Here is a 17354-nt window from a genome sequence, read left to right on the forward strand (position 1 = left end):
AACGGTGTCTAGCACTGACAGCTCCAAGCTACGGAAAGGTTGAATGCATCTCTCTGGAGCTTCGTGAAGTGAGCACGGTGCCTAGTCCATGAACTCGCCATGTAGGATCTTCTTTTCGACGAAACCGGGCTTGTTCTGCTTTGGCTGCTTGGGAATTTCTTGCACAGGCTGATCCCTCGAGGCGATCGACGCGGGACGCTGGTGACCGTAGTGGCGTGATGGGGTCCGGTTCTGGGGAGAGACAGGGCCACCGAGGGAAAGGGAGCACTCGGCACTGAGGGCCTCGGACCAGGTAAAAGTGTCGCCTAATCGGCGCGAAGCGTTAGATTTCTCGTCCTGGGGCAACAATGAAATAATTGCAGCAGTAGACCGGGTACAGTGGCGAGCAGCGCCGGCCGCCGATGTGGCTATGATGGGCGATGAGCGCCCGGCGAAGGGACAGGCAGGGGGTTGGGGGGGCCATTGGAGGCGGGGAAAAAAGATGGGGTCGAGGAGCGATCATTCGACATGATAACGGGGGGAAAATGTAGGATGGTGTGGAGCGTCAGAGCTGGAAGACAAAGTTTATTTACGGGCGTAATCGCCGCCCTTCTCGTGAGATGGAAATCGAGTGGAAGGATTCAGCATCACCAGGGGAGAGAAGGGACACCTGGAGCCTTGGAAAATTACAGTGGAAACACACACACACACACACACACACACACACACACACACACACACACACACACACACACACGGACGGAAAGGGGGGAAGGAGGGGATGGGGAGAGGATGAAGTCAAGGTAGGCTGATTCCACGAAAGGAGAAAAGAGTGAGGATGGGGCTACCAGATGAGAGGGGAAGAATGAAGAAAGAAGTACTCTCGCTGAGCCCGAAGTTCGGGGTAGATAAATGGGGGCGAGTTAGGTGGTGGATCAAGCGAATATGGCAAATGAAAAGCTTAGCCTCGTCTGACTAGCTTCGCTGTTTGATCGAAAGGGTTCGTTATGTAATCGTAAAATCGAGGAGTCCTGTTGCCTACATTTTCAGTCGGGAGAATTTCTCTTAGTTTCGTACCTTAGTCTCGGGTTCTTATTTTTGCTTGTTTCTCCGAACCTCTATTTCCTAGGCCATGAATATGGAGCTGATTGCATGACCATGGCGCTTCGACGATCTCACCGGAAATCTCGACATGGGTGCATTGAATGCAAGCGACGACGAGTAAAGGTATGGTTTCAGATCGGACCGACATCTTGGCCTGCACTGATATCATTGCAGTGCGACGAGGCCCGGCCTATGTGCTCCAATTGCCAAAAGCGCCATGCAGAATGCGAGTATGACTCATCTAGCCCGCTGCTCTGGGCAAATAAAGAGCCCTCGGCTCGCCAGTCGTCGCGTGCCTCGGGTTTCGATAGTGGCCTCCACGGTGATCCCTCACCAGGAAGTCCAGGGGCCGATTCATTGGGGTTATTGGGTCGGCTCAGCAGCGACAGCTCGACGCCTGCTGCTCCCGCAGGTTTAAATCTTCATGACCTGGAGCTGATGACGAAATGGTGCAATGCGACGTTCCGCACGCTCTCCAGCAACGATCGCACCGATACAGTATGGCGAAACGCCGTCCCCGAAGAAGGCCTTTCGCACCCATTCCTCATGCATGGCATTCTGGCTCTATCTTCTCTCCACTTGGCTCGGACAACGCCCGAAACTTCGCGGCGGGCTACGTATCTGAATCGGGCAGTGGTGCACCAGAACCAAGCCCTAGCATTGTTCCGCGAGCTTCTGGGCGATGTTAATGAAGGAAATGCGAAGGCTATGTTTGCCTTTGCCAGCATCGTCGTCGTCTACACGTTCGGGTTCCCCCACTCTCCCGATGTGCAAGACCCATGGACCTGTGTGGACGACCTATACCGGGTTCTAATCCTCACAAGAGGCATTCAGCAGGTTATTTGCTCGTCAACTGGCTTTCTTGGAGGTGGGAGATTTGCACCAATTCTCCAAGTTGACAGTACTCCCGTGCCGTTACCAGACGACGCGACCACGGCCATCAGACATCTCTACGAAGCCAACGAAACATGTCGGGCCCGCGACCCGCACCACGAAATGGATGCCTACACTGTCACTATCGACAACCTTGCCGAAATGTTGAGCTGGATCTATAGCGGGAAGACCTCGATAGTCATTGCGGGCAGGTGGGCGATCAAGCTGCCATCCCGATTCTTGGACCTGTTGCGCGAGTGCGAGCCTTTGGCACTCGTCATGTTAACGCATTATGGCGCGCTACTACAGCATCTGAAGCATCGCTGGTGCTTTGATGAGTGGTGTGTGCGGGTTACAAAAGCTGCCTGGGCAATCTTGGACGATCAGTGGAGACCGCTGCTTCATTGGGCGATGCAAGGGATCCTCGGTGAAAACTACCTGGAGCAAATTGATACTTTGTGAAGGGTGAATTGGATGACGCGTTGAATCTCGCCGAGAATTCCGAATTTCAATGGGAGATTGCGGAACAAGAACAGATACCGATAGCCCGCCAAGTTCCCACTATCACAACTTTACACTACACCAACATTGACCCTTCGGAGATGTTCAGCTCACCCTTGTCGTCATGACCTTCCCTCGACTAAGAAGGCAGTTGACCTTGTTCGGATGAATCAAAAAAAAAAAGTCACCGTGAGAACAACCATCAACAACCCATCGAGCACATAAATGAACACCTCGTTACTAATGGGAAATCCATTAGTACCCTAGACATAATTAACAACACAAACAACGGACCGAATAAGCACGAAAACGCTGGACGTGTGCAAGGCATACATGTGTTTTCGCTAAGACGTGTGAGCAGCCATACCCTTCACAGTAGGATGCGAAGTCAGGCCCCACTGAAACGCAAGCGCGCTGATCAGGAAGAAACCGAAGATGAGGACTTGCACGATGAGGCCTCCAATAATGACATACTGGCCAGTATTGGCAGAGTTACTGCTCCCAGAGCCACTCGCTCCGCTGACCATGATACCGGCGCCTATCAACAATCAGCACCTGGTTTGGGAATGGAGTGCATGGAAAATTACTGCAGCAAAAGCTCGTACGTCCTGCGCTGAGACGCTCAGGTCGCGTTGATAACGCGCCTGGTCGGGACACGTGTGACGAATGTTGTCTCCGCGGACTGGCCATATGAGATCAATGTTCTTTGGTGTTCGGTTGCGGCTGGATAGGACTGGCAATTGCTTTGGCCCTGAATCACAGTTATGTGTCGTGACCTACGCGGTCGCATGGACGTGATCCCCGGAGTATGATATTAGACCGATCTCCGTACAAACAGCCTAGCGTTGTTCTCAAGGAAAATACCACTCCATTACCAAATCATTTCTAAGGTCAGTCGTAGGAATTGATGATGATGATGATGATGATGAATTCATTTGCCCGATGTAGCTCGCTCTAATATATGCTGCTATGCGGGAGTGCTGTCAGGCCTGCCGACTGCTAGAAGTTGGGTACCTGCCCATTGGACGGCCGGTTCATAAAGCTCACAGTGTGAGTTTCCAATCGGTCGTCCCCGAATATAGAAATGCAAAAACAATAAACACATATGAAACTGCACATAACAAATGCCATGGCCCCGTCCCCGTCCCCGCTCCCCGAGAGCCCTTCCCTTCTCACTGGTCGTCCTTACATGACATGACGTCCCTCAGATTCGCCATGGATGACCTTTTCACGCAACCATCCTAACCATCGGCTGCCGCTCACGTGTTCGTTTGGATCAAGGGAATGTAGTGGATCTGACACTGCACTCCTAGCGGGCGCCATCCTTCTTCTTCCGTCACACTGTCTCAAGGGGCCGTATTTCTCGACACTCTTTCCCATGTCCAGAGAAATGTTTTATGGGATTATTTCCAAAAACTTCATTGCTGTGACTGATCGTCGTCACTCCGCTCGCTGACCTCGTACCATATTTCATCGTCTGGGTCTTCGATTGTGGGTGCATCGGTCAAGACCGCCGCAGAGGACTTGCATGGTACTGGGACGGGTGGCCGTAACCAGTCGCTGTCGTCCGGCTGCTCATCCATAATGTCCTCCGGTTCGCCCATGCGGCGCTTCTTAGACATCGTGTGTTCAGACTCAGTTCTCTGGGTGGCCGCCTGGGATCTTGTTGACCGCTGACTTGCCGACTGTACCAGAGGCAAGACGTGATCTTTGGGCTTGGTCTTTGAGCCTTTTGGGCGACCCGGTCCTCTTCTGGGCTTTGCGGGATTGATGCGTTCTTGGAGTGATGTCTCCTCTCTCGTTGGTTCTGTCTCAGTTTCCGTTGTAACCTGCGGGGGCAGGTGAGAGGGGTCTGCCTCCTGCTGCCCCCTTGGTGCAAGTATAGGTGCATCCAGGTCGTCCCTTTCGGTGGCACTCGGTCTGAACGGAGGTGACGTGGTGTCACTGCTTGCGGTATTTCGGAAGTGTAGTGGGATGCGGTGGTACGCAGGGCAGTCGGCCAGTGCCTGTTTTGCCTCATTCAACGCCTCAATCCTCACTGGACACTCTCGACTGGTTGGTCGATGTCCTTGGCCGCAATTGGCACATTTGATTGGTATCGCCTGCCCCCGTGTCGACGGACACTCCCAGGTCGGGTGCTCGCCGGCGCAGTGGCCGCATCTATAAACGTTGGAACAGTGTGACTGGATATGCCCCGGTTTTTGGCATTTTCTGCAGAGCTTCATCCGTCCCTCGCGGCAGAATCGCGACGCATTGTGGATTTGCTTCTCCCATACGACACCAGAGATGATAGCACGGTTGGCCACGACGGGGCTGGTGAACTCGATCAGGATCGAGCCCTCCGCCCGGATACCCGGTCGCGTCAGCCAGCCAAGATACTGGATCTTAGCGCTTTCGCCCCAGTCGTTCTGTCGAAGCAGTTCGGCTGCAATGTCGGTCATCGTCTCCGGGGTGAGCTTCATCGATTTTACAGGAATGTGGTACGCCACGACGCCCCACGACGGCTCTTGGACCACGGAAGCGGGCCCGAATGCCTTCAACCATCCCGTATGCTTACGAAGGAGCTCCGCCCCTGCAGCACTATTTGCTACCATGGCTACATCGCCGGATGGTAGTTTTCGAGCTGCAACGAAGGCAGCCCTTTCAGCTAAAGCGGCAGATTTCTTCTGTCGGGCAGTCGTCACCTTTTGGCGCTCCGCCCGCTCGACCAGCTCCCTCGGTGAGAGCCCGCGAATCTGTTCACGATTTGGTCCCACCTTCACGATGACTTCACGGTCCTCGCGAAGTTCGATTTCAGGCACCCCGGCAGACGACGTGTCGTTGCTCCGGGTACTGGGTGACGCCGCCTTGGCCAAGCCGCGCTGCCAGTCTCTGGCTCGGAAGTCGCGCCACGCTGCAGCGGAGTCGGCCGCAGTGGAGGACAAAGCTGTTGATAAAGTGTTCGTTGTCTTTTCGATGGTGTCCATTCGCTGGTTTAGACGTTCGGTGTCGGCAATGATCTTGGTCAGCGCTTCGAGCACCTTGGCCATCCCCTGGCCGTCGCCCCGTTGGGCATTGAGTGCGTACTGGCGGACAGCTCGAATATATCCAGTAACGTATCCGTCCGTCGTGCCATTGTTTTCTATGTGGTCCAGCACCAGGCGGGCTCCTTCTGCGATGTCGTTCATCGATATGGGTCGCCCGCCGGCTGCCGCGGGTTTTGGTGTTCCTCTCCTGTCAGGGGGCAATTTCTGTGCGTTCGCACCAGTCGCAACCATTGCTGCCATCCCCCCTCCAAAAAGGGTATTGGACGATAGCGCTTGAGGTTACGAATATGATGAACTCATTCACAAGGCCATAGCGCCTCTGATTGGCTAGATATTCCAAGAAAACGTTTTTGCCAAGAGAGAGTTTCCTCTGTGGCGTCATATGTTCATTGGACAGCCGGATACCAGTTTTGCAGGTTTCTTGTCAGGTCTCAGGCTCTCTGTCCATGGGTATTTCAAGGTTTACGCGTACTCATGCCGAGCACAAATGAAATTGGCCGAGGGTACAGTATTAAAAACCTCTCAATCACTCTCCGTTGCCTTGTAATTATATGAATAGATTTTGGCTCAGTGTTATTGTGTTTTGAATCCGAGAATTCATTGCTCTTGAAAATGAGTCGAGTCACACAGCAACTTTCCGTCATTATTCAAAACAACCTTTTCAAAGATAATATCATTTTTTTTCTTGAAATTTCCAGCCAATAAGAGGCCCCACGGCCTCGTGAATTAGTTTATCGTAGTAGTAACATCAAATGTTGCCATCTCCGCCTTTTCATTGGGGAGATGGCAACGATAGTTGCAACTGGTGCGAACGCGCAGAGACTGCCCTAGACGACTTAAACGTCGCAACTGCCTGCTGGGTGGTATTTGCTGGGTCCCTCCGCCTCAGGGAATTCACCTATAAAACAGAAGACCTCAGCACGTGTTCTATTATCCTAGCAACAAAACTAACGCGCTTCGACGTTAGATTCTCGTCCTTGTTAGACCATGCACAACTCACATTCAAGCGGAGTAAGACGGACCGCTGCCACGAAGGAGTACATATTATTCTTGCAAAAGCAAGAGACGGAACATGCCCGGTAGACGCGCTGCAGAAGTTGCTACTTCTCGACCCCAGAGGGCCTAGTGCCTCGTTGTTCTCCTTCCATAGAATACTATTCAGTCAGAAAAATCTCCTCTCTACCTTATCTACTAAGCTAAGAGCATTTTTGTTACAGGCCGACAGCTACTCAGGCCACAGTCTTCGGAAGAGTGCGGCTCAACATGCGCGCGATTGTGGGATCCTCCTCGACCAAATTCAGGTGCGCGGGAGATGGACCTTGTAGGCCCCAGGGTATATTTTACGATGAACGCATCCGTCTTGTACAAGCTCAATTATCAGCTTCAGGCGGGCTCGCCGGCTCCACTATCTCTAATGGTTCCTTCAGCGGCCCCTCCACCGTCCTAGTTTGGCCCGGGTTACCAACTAACCAGCCACGACAAATGGGTGGAGCAGAAACTGACTGAGGGACGGAGACTGGGTTAGAGAGACTGCCGTCCATATACTCTATATTTTGAGCTAGAGATGAACAAGTGTAGAATATATCTGTTGTCGGATAACAATAGCTGCTAGCCATCGCATGGTAGTTACTTCTGCCCATTGCCATTTCATTCTCTATCTGCTGATTTTTATCCTACAACGCCAGCCTGTCCGTTGCCTCATCCGCCGGAAGTTCGTGTATGACCGGCAGACCACCATAGGAAGCCTGGCATCTTGTCTTTGCCGCCGCACAATTGGTCCGACGCCGCGAGCAAATGCCAACCCTCGGAAACGCTTCCGGGTCTATGGAATGTTTGTTATGGTAGAAGGCTGACCGAAGACCATGACACCGTTCGCATCGAAGCTCGAATGTACATGGCTTAGCTTGCAGTACACGAAAGCCAGTTGCGCCTCCCGCTTGATGCTGTGGGTGTCCTGTGCCCTGCCGTAGCTGGTTGTCGTTATGACTAGATGCGACAGAGCGACGCGATCTTTTCGTTCTGCTTGTTGCTCGTGAGAAAATGCTAGAAAGTGCTACCGTCACAGATGCGCGCGCACCAGGAAAGCTAGTCATACCTCGCATTTACCCACAGCCTGGTTCCATGAATCCAATGCATGTTCGTGTCGACAGATATCTGAAGTGCTCTAGATGACGCAATGAGCTAAGTGCAATGATCATAATGACAGGCTCCGGGTCACTTCCAATGCCTTATGTAGATACCCGAGGGCCATACCCGCGAGAAATCGCGCCTACTCCGATGTTATGCACGTAGCGACATTGCGACCAAGAATCCAAACTAGACGCACATCAAGGCAAAATAATCAGACCCTGTTTAAACGTGAGATCACCGCAAATAGTCCCCAATCTCAGAGTAGTCATATCCCCGGGGTTTGTGATTATGATTTGCGACCATTTTGCCAAGGCGTGAGCGGAAAGATGATGTGTTGAATAACCGTGGGAATGAGAGGTGACCGCGAAAGGCTGGAATCTACTCACAAGACGTGATTGAACGTTCAAAACAAAATGGACTTGATCTAGTATATGGATCAAAATGAGTAAACTGGTCGCTGACCCTCATCTTAAAGTGGAGATCTGTGGACCCAACGTTGATGGTTGACGCGGGGTCAAACGCCGGTTCCTCTGAGGTCCCAATATTATTATCAACCTTCCGGCTTCATACTTGCCATATAGAGCAAAGCGCAAGCCTTGGTACGGTGTCACTCGGGCTGAGAATGTTCGCTCTCGGGGTGTTGATTGCTTTGGGCGTGGGGTCTGGCTCATTGGCCGCCGCGTCACCCGCCCTCACCGTCCGGTCCTCCACCGGCGCATGTTGTTCAACGTTGTTGTCCCCCTATCCGACGCCAGCGCTAATGGCCTCTAAGAGCTTTCTGCACCATTGCAGCTCCTTGCCTGGGACGTACCGGACTGCCAAGGAATGCCCGCCTAAGACCAATTTCAATGACACGATTGTTGCGTGAAATCTACCAGGCTATCTCATTGCCCACAGTTTCCGGCTGAACCGTACATTAGAAGGGCAGGAACAGTTGGACATCTCCGTGACCGACAATTATTCCGCGTGGTATTCAGATAAAAGCCAATTGTCATACAGCAGCTCATCATGCACCGATTTCTGGCAGAGCTATTATGCTAAGAATGGGACTACGGCATGTCACAATACACCACCGTTTACGTGTCACCGGTTGTGGGACAACCCGGGCTTACCGACGTCTTGAAGGATCCGTTGGGACTTTACTGCTCTACGGAGTGGCCTCGTCGAAAGAAGCCTATGGTACTTGCAGCTTTTAAATCAGAAGCAGCAGCCTCTATAGCAAACAGGGCGATTGGCGTAAGAGAAGCTAGACAATTAAACCAAGGGTGTTTGCATGCTACCTATAAGAGGCAATATAATCAATGGATCGCCCCAGCCACAGCATAGCTGTGGCCCTCACTCTTGCCGTACGCCAGGTAAAACAGACCCGGTCCACGACCATCCTCGCTGACCTAGAAGCGTGTCGAGTAGCCAGCATGATGGTGATGATGATGATGATGATGATGATGCGGGCTTTGTTAAAGATAGGCAAATCAAATTCCGTTCAATTAAGATCAAGAGATTTGCTCCCGGAATGCATGGCTTTTTCACCCTCCCGTCAGGAGTCATACTGCAAAGTTCCCTGCTATATTCCGTACAAAACAGACCGGATCGAGCGCTGACACGGGCGTGGCTGAGCGAACGCACGAAAACGCGTTCTCCCGGATAAGGCCCGACATTGCCTCTTTCCGCGGCCACATGTACATTTGAAAATGCGAATCACCCCAAGCCCCTTGGCTGTCCTGCCGCGAGATAATATCACATACCTGCCCACGAATTCGAGGCAGATTTCCCAGGGTCGACTCAACGCGAGGTAGGAAAAAGGGGTATTCCTCTGCCACTTCGCTAGTCCCCGTCATCAGCCTGCATAGCCGAAACTCTACCCACTGTATCGGCTCGAAAAGCAGAAATGCAGACATCCAGAGGAAGATGTCGTCGGCGCAAGTGTGAAAAGACAACGGGTCTGGCCCAGTCCAGGGAAAGCAGCGCTGGGAATCATAACTGGGATAAAACATGCATTCGACGACGAATGGCGTGAGGACTTCTTTGTTTGGACAGACGGGTGTGTTGAGCGGTTCCATCGAGAAGGGATTGTCATAATCAGCCGCGAGGCGAGGAGTCGTTGGTATGTCGATAAAATCCGCCCACAGCTGCTCCAGATCCAGATCCAGATCCAGAGGGGGGGCTGAAAGCGACGAATGTGAGCACCTAAAGCCAATGTTGGGAAACAGCTAGACTGACCGATTTGTGAGTTATCCATTTCTTCTGCATACGAGTGCTGTCACACCTATTCAAGGCTATGCGGGCGGCTGGTGTTGGTTGTGATATATATAATTCGAGAATTGAGATTTCATGTGCAGTCTCTCTTAGCCTGTTACGAAGATAGCTGAGCGAATTTTTAGAGATCGTCTCCATCATGAGTAAGACAAGTTAATTAACTACCGTGTAGACTTGGGATACCGCAGGAAGAATCGCGCAAAGCCGCCACGTTTGGTCATAATAGTGCTAGTTGGGACCGAGCAGGGAGAAAAACGGTTACTATGTTTGTTATACGCGTCCAGGGTGATGGCGGGTTGAGAAAAACTAAACAAACGTGGTCGCATCACCTTTTGACAATCATAAGCCGGATAATACTTTCGCCAAAACCTATATCAGCTGATTAGCCGCCAGAAACAAGCGCTGGTCGAACCTCGGCAGCTCTGGACTCTCCCAATTGTCTCTAGTCAATGTGCACAGTTGCTGTAATAATAATCACTAAAACCTTAATTGGGCTCTGGGCCCATAGCGATACGCCTGAGAATCACCCTCCGTTTATCACTCTCCGTTTATCACTCTCCGTTTATCACTCTCCGTTTATCACTCTCCGTTTATCGCTCTCCGTTTATCACTCTCCGTTTATCACTTTCTGTTTATGAACCCAACCTTTGTGCATTAGCGTATATCCGGAAATAATTTGTAGCGCAAGCACCAGGAGATGCACCATCTATAACATTTGTACCAGACATTTGGTGGTACGGGTATGAAATATACATGTCTCTTACGTGTCATATTTTCACACCTCCCTGTTTGGAACTCATCAGTACCTGAAATTAATTTGATCACAAGAAATCGCTCGTTTATTTGTTACTTGTGACCGTTTCGGTTGGAAAGAAGAAAGGAAATAAGGAATTGCAGCATAGATTGGCTGAAGGGGAACTAGGGAGGGATGTGAATGGCAAGTGATATTCTATTTGCAAGCTTGCACCCGATACGAATTGGTCAACAAATACCATATATATACTATTGGAGGCTGAGCATCCGCTGCCAGCCTAAAAGAGAGTATTCGTGTCGTTCCGAGGCATCATATTGTCAGTCACACTTTGAATCACGCAGAGAGTTCCTAAATTTATCCTTTGACGCATTTCTTTTGATTTGATATAGGATAGATCGAAACCATCTGAACCCATGAATTCCCTCTCAACCCCATACTGAAACACGCTAGTCTATCTATGCCTTAGCTAAGTTCCAGTCGTGGAATGATATTTAAATACACTGTTATATAAGACAGGGCTTACGAAAGACTGGTACCATAGTTAAATACTGCTCTGGCGTTGGCCCAAAGCTCGCTCCCGAAGTCTTCACGTCATTGATCTGTGTGGCGTCCAACGATTCTTCCATCTGTGAAAACCATTCTCATATAAGGATTTGTGCTGTTTTCCCCGCTACATAGAAAATACAAAGCTGTGACAGCCCTGCAAACCAAGATGGTGTTGATCAGCCATACGGATCCAAATTCACACGATGCGGGTACAACGACTGATAGGCAAGACTGCTGAATTCCCCGGTGACAATGATAAGTTACTTATTGTGCCCAGCTTTCAAAAAACACACAAACTCCTTTGTCGATGGCAAACTCAGCTAGAGTTCTTCTTATATCAGTTTTGCCTCATAGTAGCTCCAGGCTTGATCGATGAATGTCACTGGTCTTGCCCCGAGGCGGCAGAACTAAGTCGGCTCTCTGAAAAGATCACTGAATTTTTTTGTTTCCATCACAAAGGAGCCTTCCAGACTTGTGGAATATCGGAAAAAGAACGTGAATCATTCTGCTCAGATTTACATAAGATTCGGCAAATCCGACATTGTGCGGTGCACCGGGTTGCTGTGAACCCAGCAACAATCGGCAAATATGCGAAGAGTGCACAGAATGTATTAGCAATCTTGAAAAGACTAGGGGGGGCGGAATTTGAAAGCGCTCTTGATGGGCAGGTACGCTAGGAGTCTTTTGTCATACGTATCATTATTATGACTAACCCTATATAAGTTAGACCAGTTTCTGAGCACATTCTGGGATATCAGGGAGACCCATATACCGCAAGTACCTTCGTATCGATCTTTCAAGCAGCAGAGCAGTTCTTCCGGCTCAGATGATTTGCGAGTTGAAACAAAAACGATGAATTTTCGACGTACGCTCGAGTTACAAAATGTTGCAATGGAAAGAAGACTTGAGAATATTGGAAGAATGATCGAAGATGTCGAGATATCTCACACGCGAAAAGCGGCTCGCCAGGCGAGGTTCAGTCAACAGAATGAGGAAGCACAAAAAAAGAGAATTGAGAGAGCTCAACGAGATCAGAAAAAACGGGAAGATGCCAGACAAAAAAGACAAGAACAAGCAAGGGAGCCTAGCAGGAAAAATAATGAGGCTGCTCAAAGGAACGTCGAACACAATTGATCGTCATGCTGCCTAGTCGCATTTTTTGTATTATCTCGAAAGCCGCCATACAGCATGAATAGAAGCTATGCCCTGAAGCGAACGAAGTGAGAGAAAGGGATTCTCCGCCCGCGGGGATGATATCCCTGTTATCTAGAAAACTTTATATTTTTGACATTGATGTTAGCTCGAGATTGAAGACGAGAAAACAGGCGTTTTGTATTAGTGTAACAATGGTCTATGTTCGCACCAAAGGCAGAAATGGGGTTCTCAGAAATCATAAGGCGATTCCATCAAGCCACCCCCAGGACATGCACCAAGGAACTGAGCTCCGTCCACAGAAACATCGTTCCAAACACAAGGGTCTGTCAAATCTGCCGAACAAAATGACGGCCCACTGATTTCTTCCAAAGCAGATCGGCCAACTTCTTTCTGTCTGCACTCAGCAAAATCTACCCGTCGCACCAAGAACTGTTGATTAGGATAACGATCTTCGTGGGAGAAATCACCAAACGCTAGAACATGAAGATTCGGTAGGCCGCTCGGGCCAAAAGCCCATTCAGCAAAGGCCAGGAATTCTTCAGCTTCACAAGGGGACGGAGGTTTCAGAGTGGTTTCAGGTAAGCTGTAATTTCTGGGTAGTAAGAAATCAAAATAATCGCCGATAAGAGCCGAGTATTCATCATAATCTTTCATGGGCGGCAAAGACATAGATTTAGTATGTCTCTCATAAAGGAGGGCCTCGATTTCTCTTTTAATATCACGGTGAATCTTCTCAGGCCCGCTAAAACGTAAGTGTAAAACCTGCAGCTGCAATTTGCTGGCCTCAGGCTCCAAGCATTGCCGCTAAAATCGTCAGCTTCCATTCAATCATGAACCGTAACTACTTACTGCTGCGGATGGGCTCGCGCAAAGTGCCAAAGCGGTCATGCGACTTAAATCCACAACGCCGGACAGATTTGAGATCCAATATGGGAGAGCATCTCGATCATTCTCAAACAACCCATCATCGTCGATTCGTTCGAGTTGTCGCTCATGATAGACGAGGTTTTTCAACGTTCTCCGGTGGTGTCGGATGGCATCTTGAAGGGCAAGTCCCCAGGTGGGGAAATTAGATAATTTCAAGTGCAGACCTCTGAGCCCTTGAAAAGATAAGAGAAATTCAACAAGTGCGGCAAAACCACAATCTTCGCCTGGCTCGAATATTAGGGGGTCAATACATGCTTCAAAATGCTCAAGTTGCAGCGAGGCTGGTGACTGAGCCAGCCATCGTAATAAGTGCACTTGATTCGAGCAATCTCGCAAAGTCAATGTGCGCAGGGAGCGGAACATGGAGCCGTATAATGAGAGTTCTGATGGAAGAGTGACTTTGGAGAGTGATAGAGCGGACAGGGGCGAAAATGACATTGACCGTTCAGCGAATTTATCTTTAGAAACCGAGATTTCTGGCCGGTGCAACCCAAATATTTCCCAACATAAAGCCCGAGAGGCAGCGGATGAGATGAATCCAATCGAAAGGTCGGTCAGATGACCCCAGTTCCGATCGATACACTGCCGCAGTGATTCAATCTCGCTCGGATGCTGAATTCCTTCCCACGCTAGTGTTGTTAAACATGATAATTCAGACAGGCCACCCAAGCCAATGGAAGTTTGTGGACAGGTTCCATCAGTAACCAGCAACAGTCTTGATAGCCGCCTTTGGTGTTGACTGAGATAACCCCCCTTGTCCAGTACTCCCATCGGAAGACATGTGCCTAGTCGCCACCTGTGATGGTCAGTTTCAATGCAAACAGAATGTTATGGGTTTAACACACTGGAAGGTACGCAGGCTATCAGGCTTCAGGTGAGCAAAAACAAGCCTGAGTTGCTCCGTAATGCCATCCAGAAAATGTTCGTGCGCCACCGTGTTATCGGATGTACCGAGCGTGGATGAACACGGCGAAAGCCCCGCAGTGCGGAATATGCTATAATATGCACACCGATTGAACCGAGCGAGATTGATTGGTGCGTAAAAATGCAGATGCCTAATATGCTGCAGATGGTTGGCTGCCTGTGGGCGACCATGGTGGAGAAAGAAGGAATCGACATCGAGGACATTCAATGCCCACTCACTGGTGGCGCGGAAAGTGACGGCCCGATAAATCAGGGGAATCAGCGCTGTATACAGTCTGGACGAGACTTGACTCATAATGCCCAGATGTGCAGCTGGCAGCTAAGGGGATGTTAGCACTTTGAGCCAGAATTATGGCCAAGGACTTACAAAGTTTGCGATCAAGAAAAGAATCTCGCATGGCAATTTGTCCAGCATGATGCTCGGTACGGGTACAGTTTTGGAAGTGAAACTGCAGACTCTTACGTACCTAGCTCCAGCATGTGGGCTTTTTAAAGCATGCACGTGAGGGTAAAATCCTGGTATGCATCGTATTGTATTGAGCCAGTCGTCAAATTTAGAGACCCCAGTCGAGGGGAAGGTCCATCTCAACAGCCCCCATACTTCGGACCGCTGGGATCGTCGTATAACGTAAACTGTTGCGTTTGAACCCACGAATAACTTGGAAATGTCTCGTTGAATGGATTAACCGAGCTTGGTGAGTGAGACTGGTGTAGCTGCAAAGCTAAAAAGGGGGCCGATGGCGGACATGTTAAAAAGTTGACGAGCAGTCCAAAAGCGAACAGCCAAGGTCGCAAGAGCCATATTGGAGAAGCTTTCGTTGAATTGATTGAACTTTTATTTTGAAAAATTGGGTTCAACAGCAGGCTTCGTCCCGTCGTCCATATGGAGCGTAAAAGGACAAACGGGCAAGGCCTCGGCCAACACGGTCGGGGGCGGGGAAGGTCATGAACGTTCAACGCGTTAAACTACCAAATCTTGCCAAGACCTTTGTGCGCCCAGAAAGTTAGCGGTCCCTTATCTTACTGTACACCCGACCACGACAGAGATTGTTGCCTGAAGACCCCTCCCAACAGCGGTCTCACAGATAGTTCTTCATTCTTAGCTTCTCTTTTTCAATGGGTTCTCTCTATGCGAGCCTGTATGCAAATCCGTCCATCTGATAAGGCGCGCTGTAATCATAAGGTAGCCCTCCGCTTGGAAATTATTTTACTGTTGTGATATGAGGCTATTGCAGATCTGGAACCAAACCAACCATCCGGATTAGCTCCGAGGTGTCTATACGGACAACTAAGTTGATTTTCAATCAACTTGGCTTGGAATGGTATATAGGACCTCATGTTTCCCTTTGGAATAAGAACAATCAATCTTCTGCTAAAATACAACAGTTACCATTCAGCTCGGCAGACGTGGAGCCTCACGACCGGCAAGATGAAGTGAATTTTATATTAAGAGATACTGTACTCAAGGATTAGTTCGTCTGGTGTTTGATTCGTGAGGTAATGATGAGCTTTCGACGCCATTTTGGCGCAGCGACCATCATGCCTGTAACCATGGGGTCATCTGAAGTATTCTTGATATGTTATTGATATATTGATGTCGCGGATAATTACAAAGAACACGAGAAAGATCTTCAGTTTGAAACGAATCAACCATCGGACATCTTATTGCCGATTACAAATTCCCTAGTCCGAAATTATTGTGAGACTTCACAAAATGATGGAATAATTCACACCGCAGACCCCAACACCGTCTCCAAGACAACTCTTGAATAAATAACCATATTGTAGGCCAAAACTAGGTGCATAACATAGAGGCTAGGCCGCCAATGATGAGCCATGCCAATCCGTTCTAGTGGCCGGAACAGATAAAATACCCCACCCAGAGAATTGTAAATAGCCATTTGGCCAAATTGAATTGCCAATGGAGATGGGACGTGTGGCTTTTCAGCCAAGGCATGAATGGCGGGGACTAGCGAAAGCAAGCCCATGGAGACGCAATGGTAGGGGAAACGGATCTGGATGGCGCACGCGTGAGAATCAGAGACCAAGAACTCCACTAAGTTTCCAACGGCGATCAGCGTATAAACGGACGCGTAGCTGAGCTGGATCCATAGCTGATTCTCAAAAAGCAGTACCACAGCGGGAATAGTGCTAGCCCAGATCAACAGCAGAAGACCCCCCAGCTCCAACTTTCTCCATCCTGGTGCCTCGGAATCCTGAAAAGCAGTGACTGCACGATAGACCAGACTAGAACAGCACCAAATAATGACCCCTGCACTGAAAAAGATCGCTGATAGTGCTTTGATTATTGCGCCTGGGGACGATGGAAAATAGACAGTGAGAAATTGAAGGGAAAATAGAGAAAAGTAAGACAGCTCGAAAATATTGATGGTTGCGAGGATTGCGCAGTCGCGCAGGTTGCGAACATCGAAGTTAGTCATCGCGGGTTTTCCGTAATATGCGTACTGCTAAGTTCACGGGAGTACTTGGACTTTTAAAGCCTTGCAAGCGTTACCATTGGAATGAGTCAATCATTATGACGCAGTATGACTCGACTTCCAATATGACTTAAAGTACATAGCTCGATTGGCCCTCAGAAAAGAAATGCTGAATTGTAGGTAACGTTTTCCCATTGATCTGAATGTAGTTCTTTTGGTCAAAGGGCAAGCGTTGAGTTTCTTTTTAACCGTTGAAATCTTTTTTGCTATTGTGAAAAATGACTCAGGCTCACGCCTATCCTGGATACTCCTAGGTCTATATCTTATTATGATTGAAGCATGATATTCTTATCGTTGCAAAAAATGGATGAAATTACCCAGATTATTCGCGATATCGGTCGTCAACAAGGACAGAATGCATACTATCGTACTTGCTACGCTCTACTTAAACGCCTGCAAGAATGCATCGACCAGACGTCTAACGATCTGCTGCGCCATTACCAGTCCGGTACTTTTGGTTCCCCAAACGAGGAAATCGAGCCGGTCAACTTGATCATGGCCGAGCTGCGAAATTCCGTTCATGGCTTGATCGAACAGGCTCAGAATGCCCAGACATCCTGCGAGATGATTTGCCCAGTGGACCCATGCTTCTCGGCTCGGGATGCTTTTATCTTTTCAAATGCGGACAAGCGCAACTTGTCAGACTTGGACGACTAAAATATGTTTTAAGCAAGTGCAGGC

General features: G+C 49.5%; 7 protein-coding genes across 7 annotated transcripts; 2 read left to right on the top strand and 5 right to left on the bottom strand.

The window, feature by feature from the left end:
• Positions 1 to 81: 81 nt before the first annotated feature.
• Positions 82 to 463, bottom strand: N7498_001941 (uncharacterized protein; the record flags this gene model as incomplete). Its single annotated transcript, XM_058449003.1, has 2 exons — positions 82 to 336; positions 371 to 463. 2 exons carry the CDS (start codon positions 461 to 463, stop codon positions 82 to 84), a joined length of 348 nt encoding a protein of 115 aa, XP_058311347.1.
• Positions 464 to 1137: 674 nt separating this feature from the next.
• On the top strand, positions 1138 to 2418 carry N7498_001942 (Zn(II)2Cys6 transcription factor domain-containing protein; the record flags this gene model as incomplete). The annotated part of the gene is made up of 2 exons (XM_058449004.1): positions 1138 to 1206; positions 1258 to 2418. The coding sequence occupies 2 exons, from the start codon at positions 1138 to 1140 to the stop codon at positions 2416 to 2418; spliced, it is 1230 nt and encodes a 409-aa protein (XP_058311348.1).
• A 383-nt stretch (positions 2419 to 2801) lies between these two features.
• On the bottom strand, positions 2802 to 3147 carry N7498_001943 (RTA-like protein; the record flags this gene model as incomplete). The annotated part of the gene is made up of 2 exons (XM_058449005.1): positions 2802 to 2995; positions 3063 to 3147. 2 exons carry the CDS (start codon positions 3145 to 3147, stop codon positions 2802 to 2804), a joined length of 279 nt encoding a protein of 92 aa, XP_058311349.1.
• Positions 3148 to 3875: 728 nt separating this feature from the next.
• Positions 3876 to 5714, bottom strand: N7498_001944 (uncharacterized protein; the record flags this gene model as incomplete). Its single annotated transcript, XM_058449006.1, has 1 exon — positions 3876 to 5714. One exon carries the CDS (start codon positions 5712 to 5714, stop codon positions 3876 to 3878), a length of 1839 nt encoding a protein of 612 aa, XP_058311350.1.
• A 3197-nt stretch (positions 5715 to 8911) lies between these two features.
• On the bottom strand, positions 8912 to 9852 carry N7498_001945 (uncharacterized protein; the record flags this gene model as incomplete). Its single annotated transcript, XM_058449007.1, has 4 exons — positions 8912 to 9004; positions 9200 to 9437; positions 9480 to 9777; positions 9834 to 9852. 4 exons carry the CDS (start codon positions 9850 to 9852, stop codon positions 8912 to 8914), a joined length of 648 nt encoding a protein of 215 aa, XP_058311351.1.
• Positions 9853 to 12552: 2700 nt separating this feature from the next.
• Positions 12553 to 14626, bottom strand: N7498_001946 (uncharacterized protein; the record flags this gene model as incomplete). Its single annotated transcript, XM_058449008.1, has 4 exons — positions 14543 to 14626; positions 14097 to 14494; positions 13174 to 14047; positions 12553 to 13128 (listed from the first exon to the last, which is right to left on the bottom strand). The coding sequence occupies exons 1-4, from the start codon at positions 14588 to 14590 to the stop codon at positions 12553 to 12555; spliced, it is 1896 nt and encodes a 631-aa protein (XP_058311352.1). The 5' UTR covers positions 14591 to 14626.
• Positions 14627 to 16976: 2350 nt separating this feature from the next.
• N7498_001947 (uncharacterized protein) lies at positions 16977 to 17330 on the top strand (the record flags this gene model as incomplete). The annotated part of the gene is made up of 1 exon (XM_058449009.1): positions 16977 to 17330. One exon carries the CDS (start codon positions 16977 to 16979, stop codon positions 17328 to 17330), a length of 354 nt encoding a protein of 117 aa, XP_058311353.1.
• Positions 17331 to 17354: the final 24 nt, after the last annotated feature.

Source organism: Penicillium cinerascens, assembly GCF_028974065.1.
Source record: "Penicillium cinerascens strain IBT 15544 chromosome Unknown contig_1_segment0_segment0, whole genome shotgun sequence".
Lineage (NCBI taxonomy): Eukaryota > Fungi > Ascomycota > Eurotiomycetes > Eurotiales > Aspergillaceae > Penicillium > Penicillium cinerascens.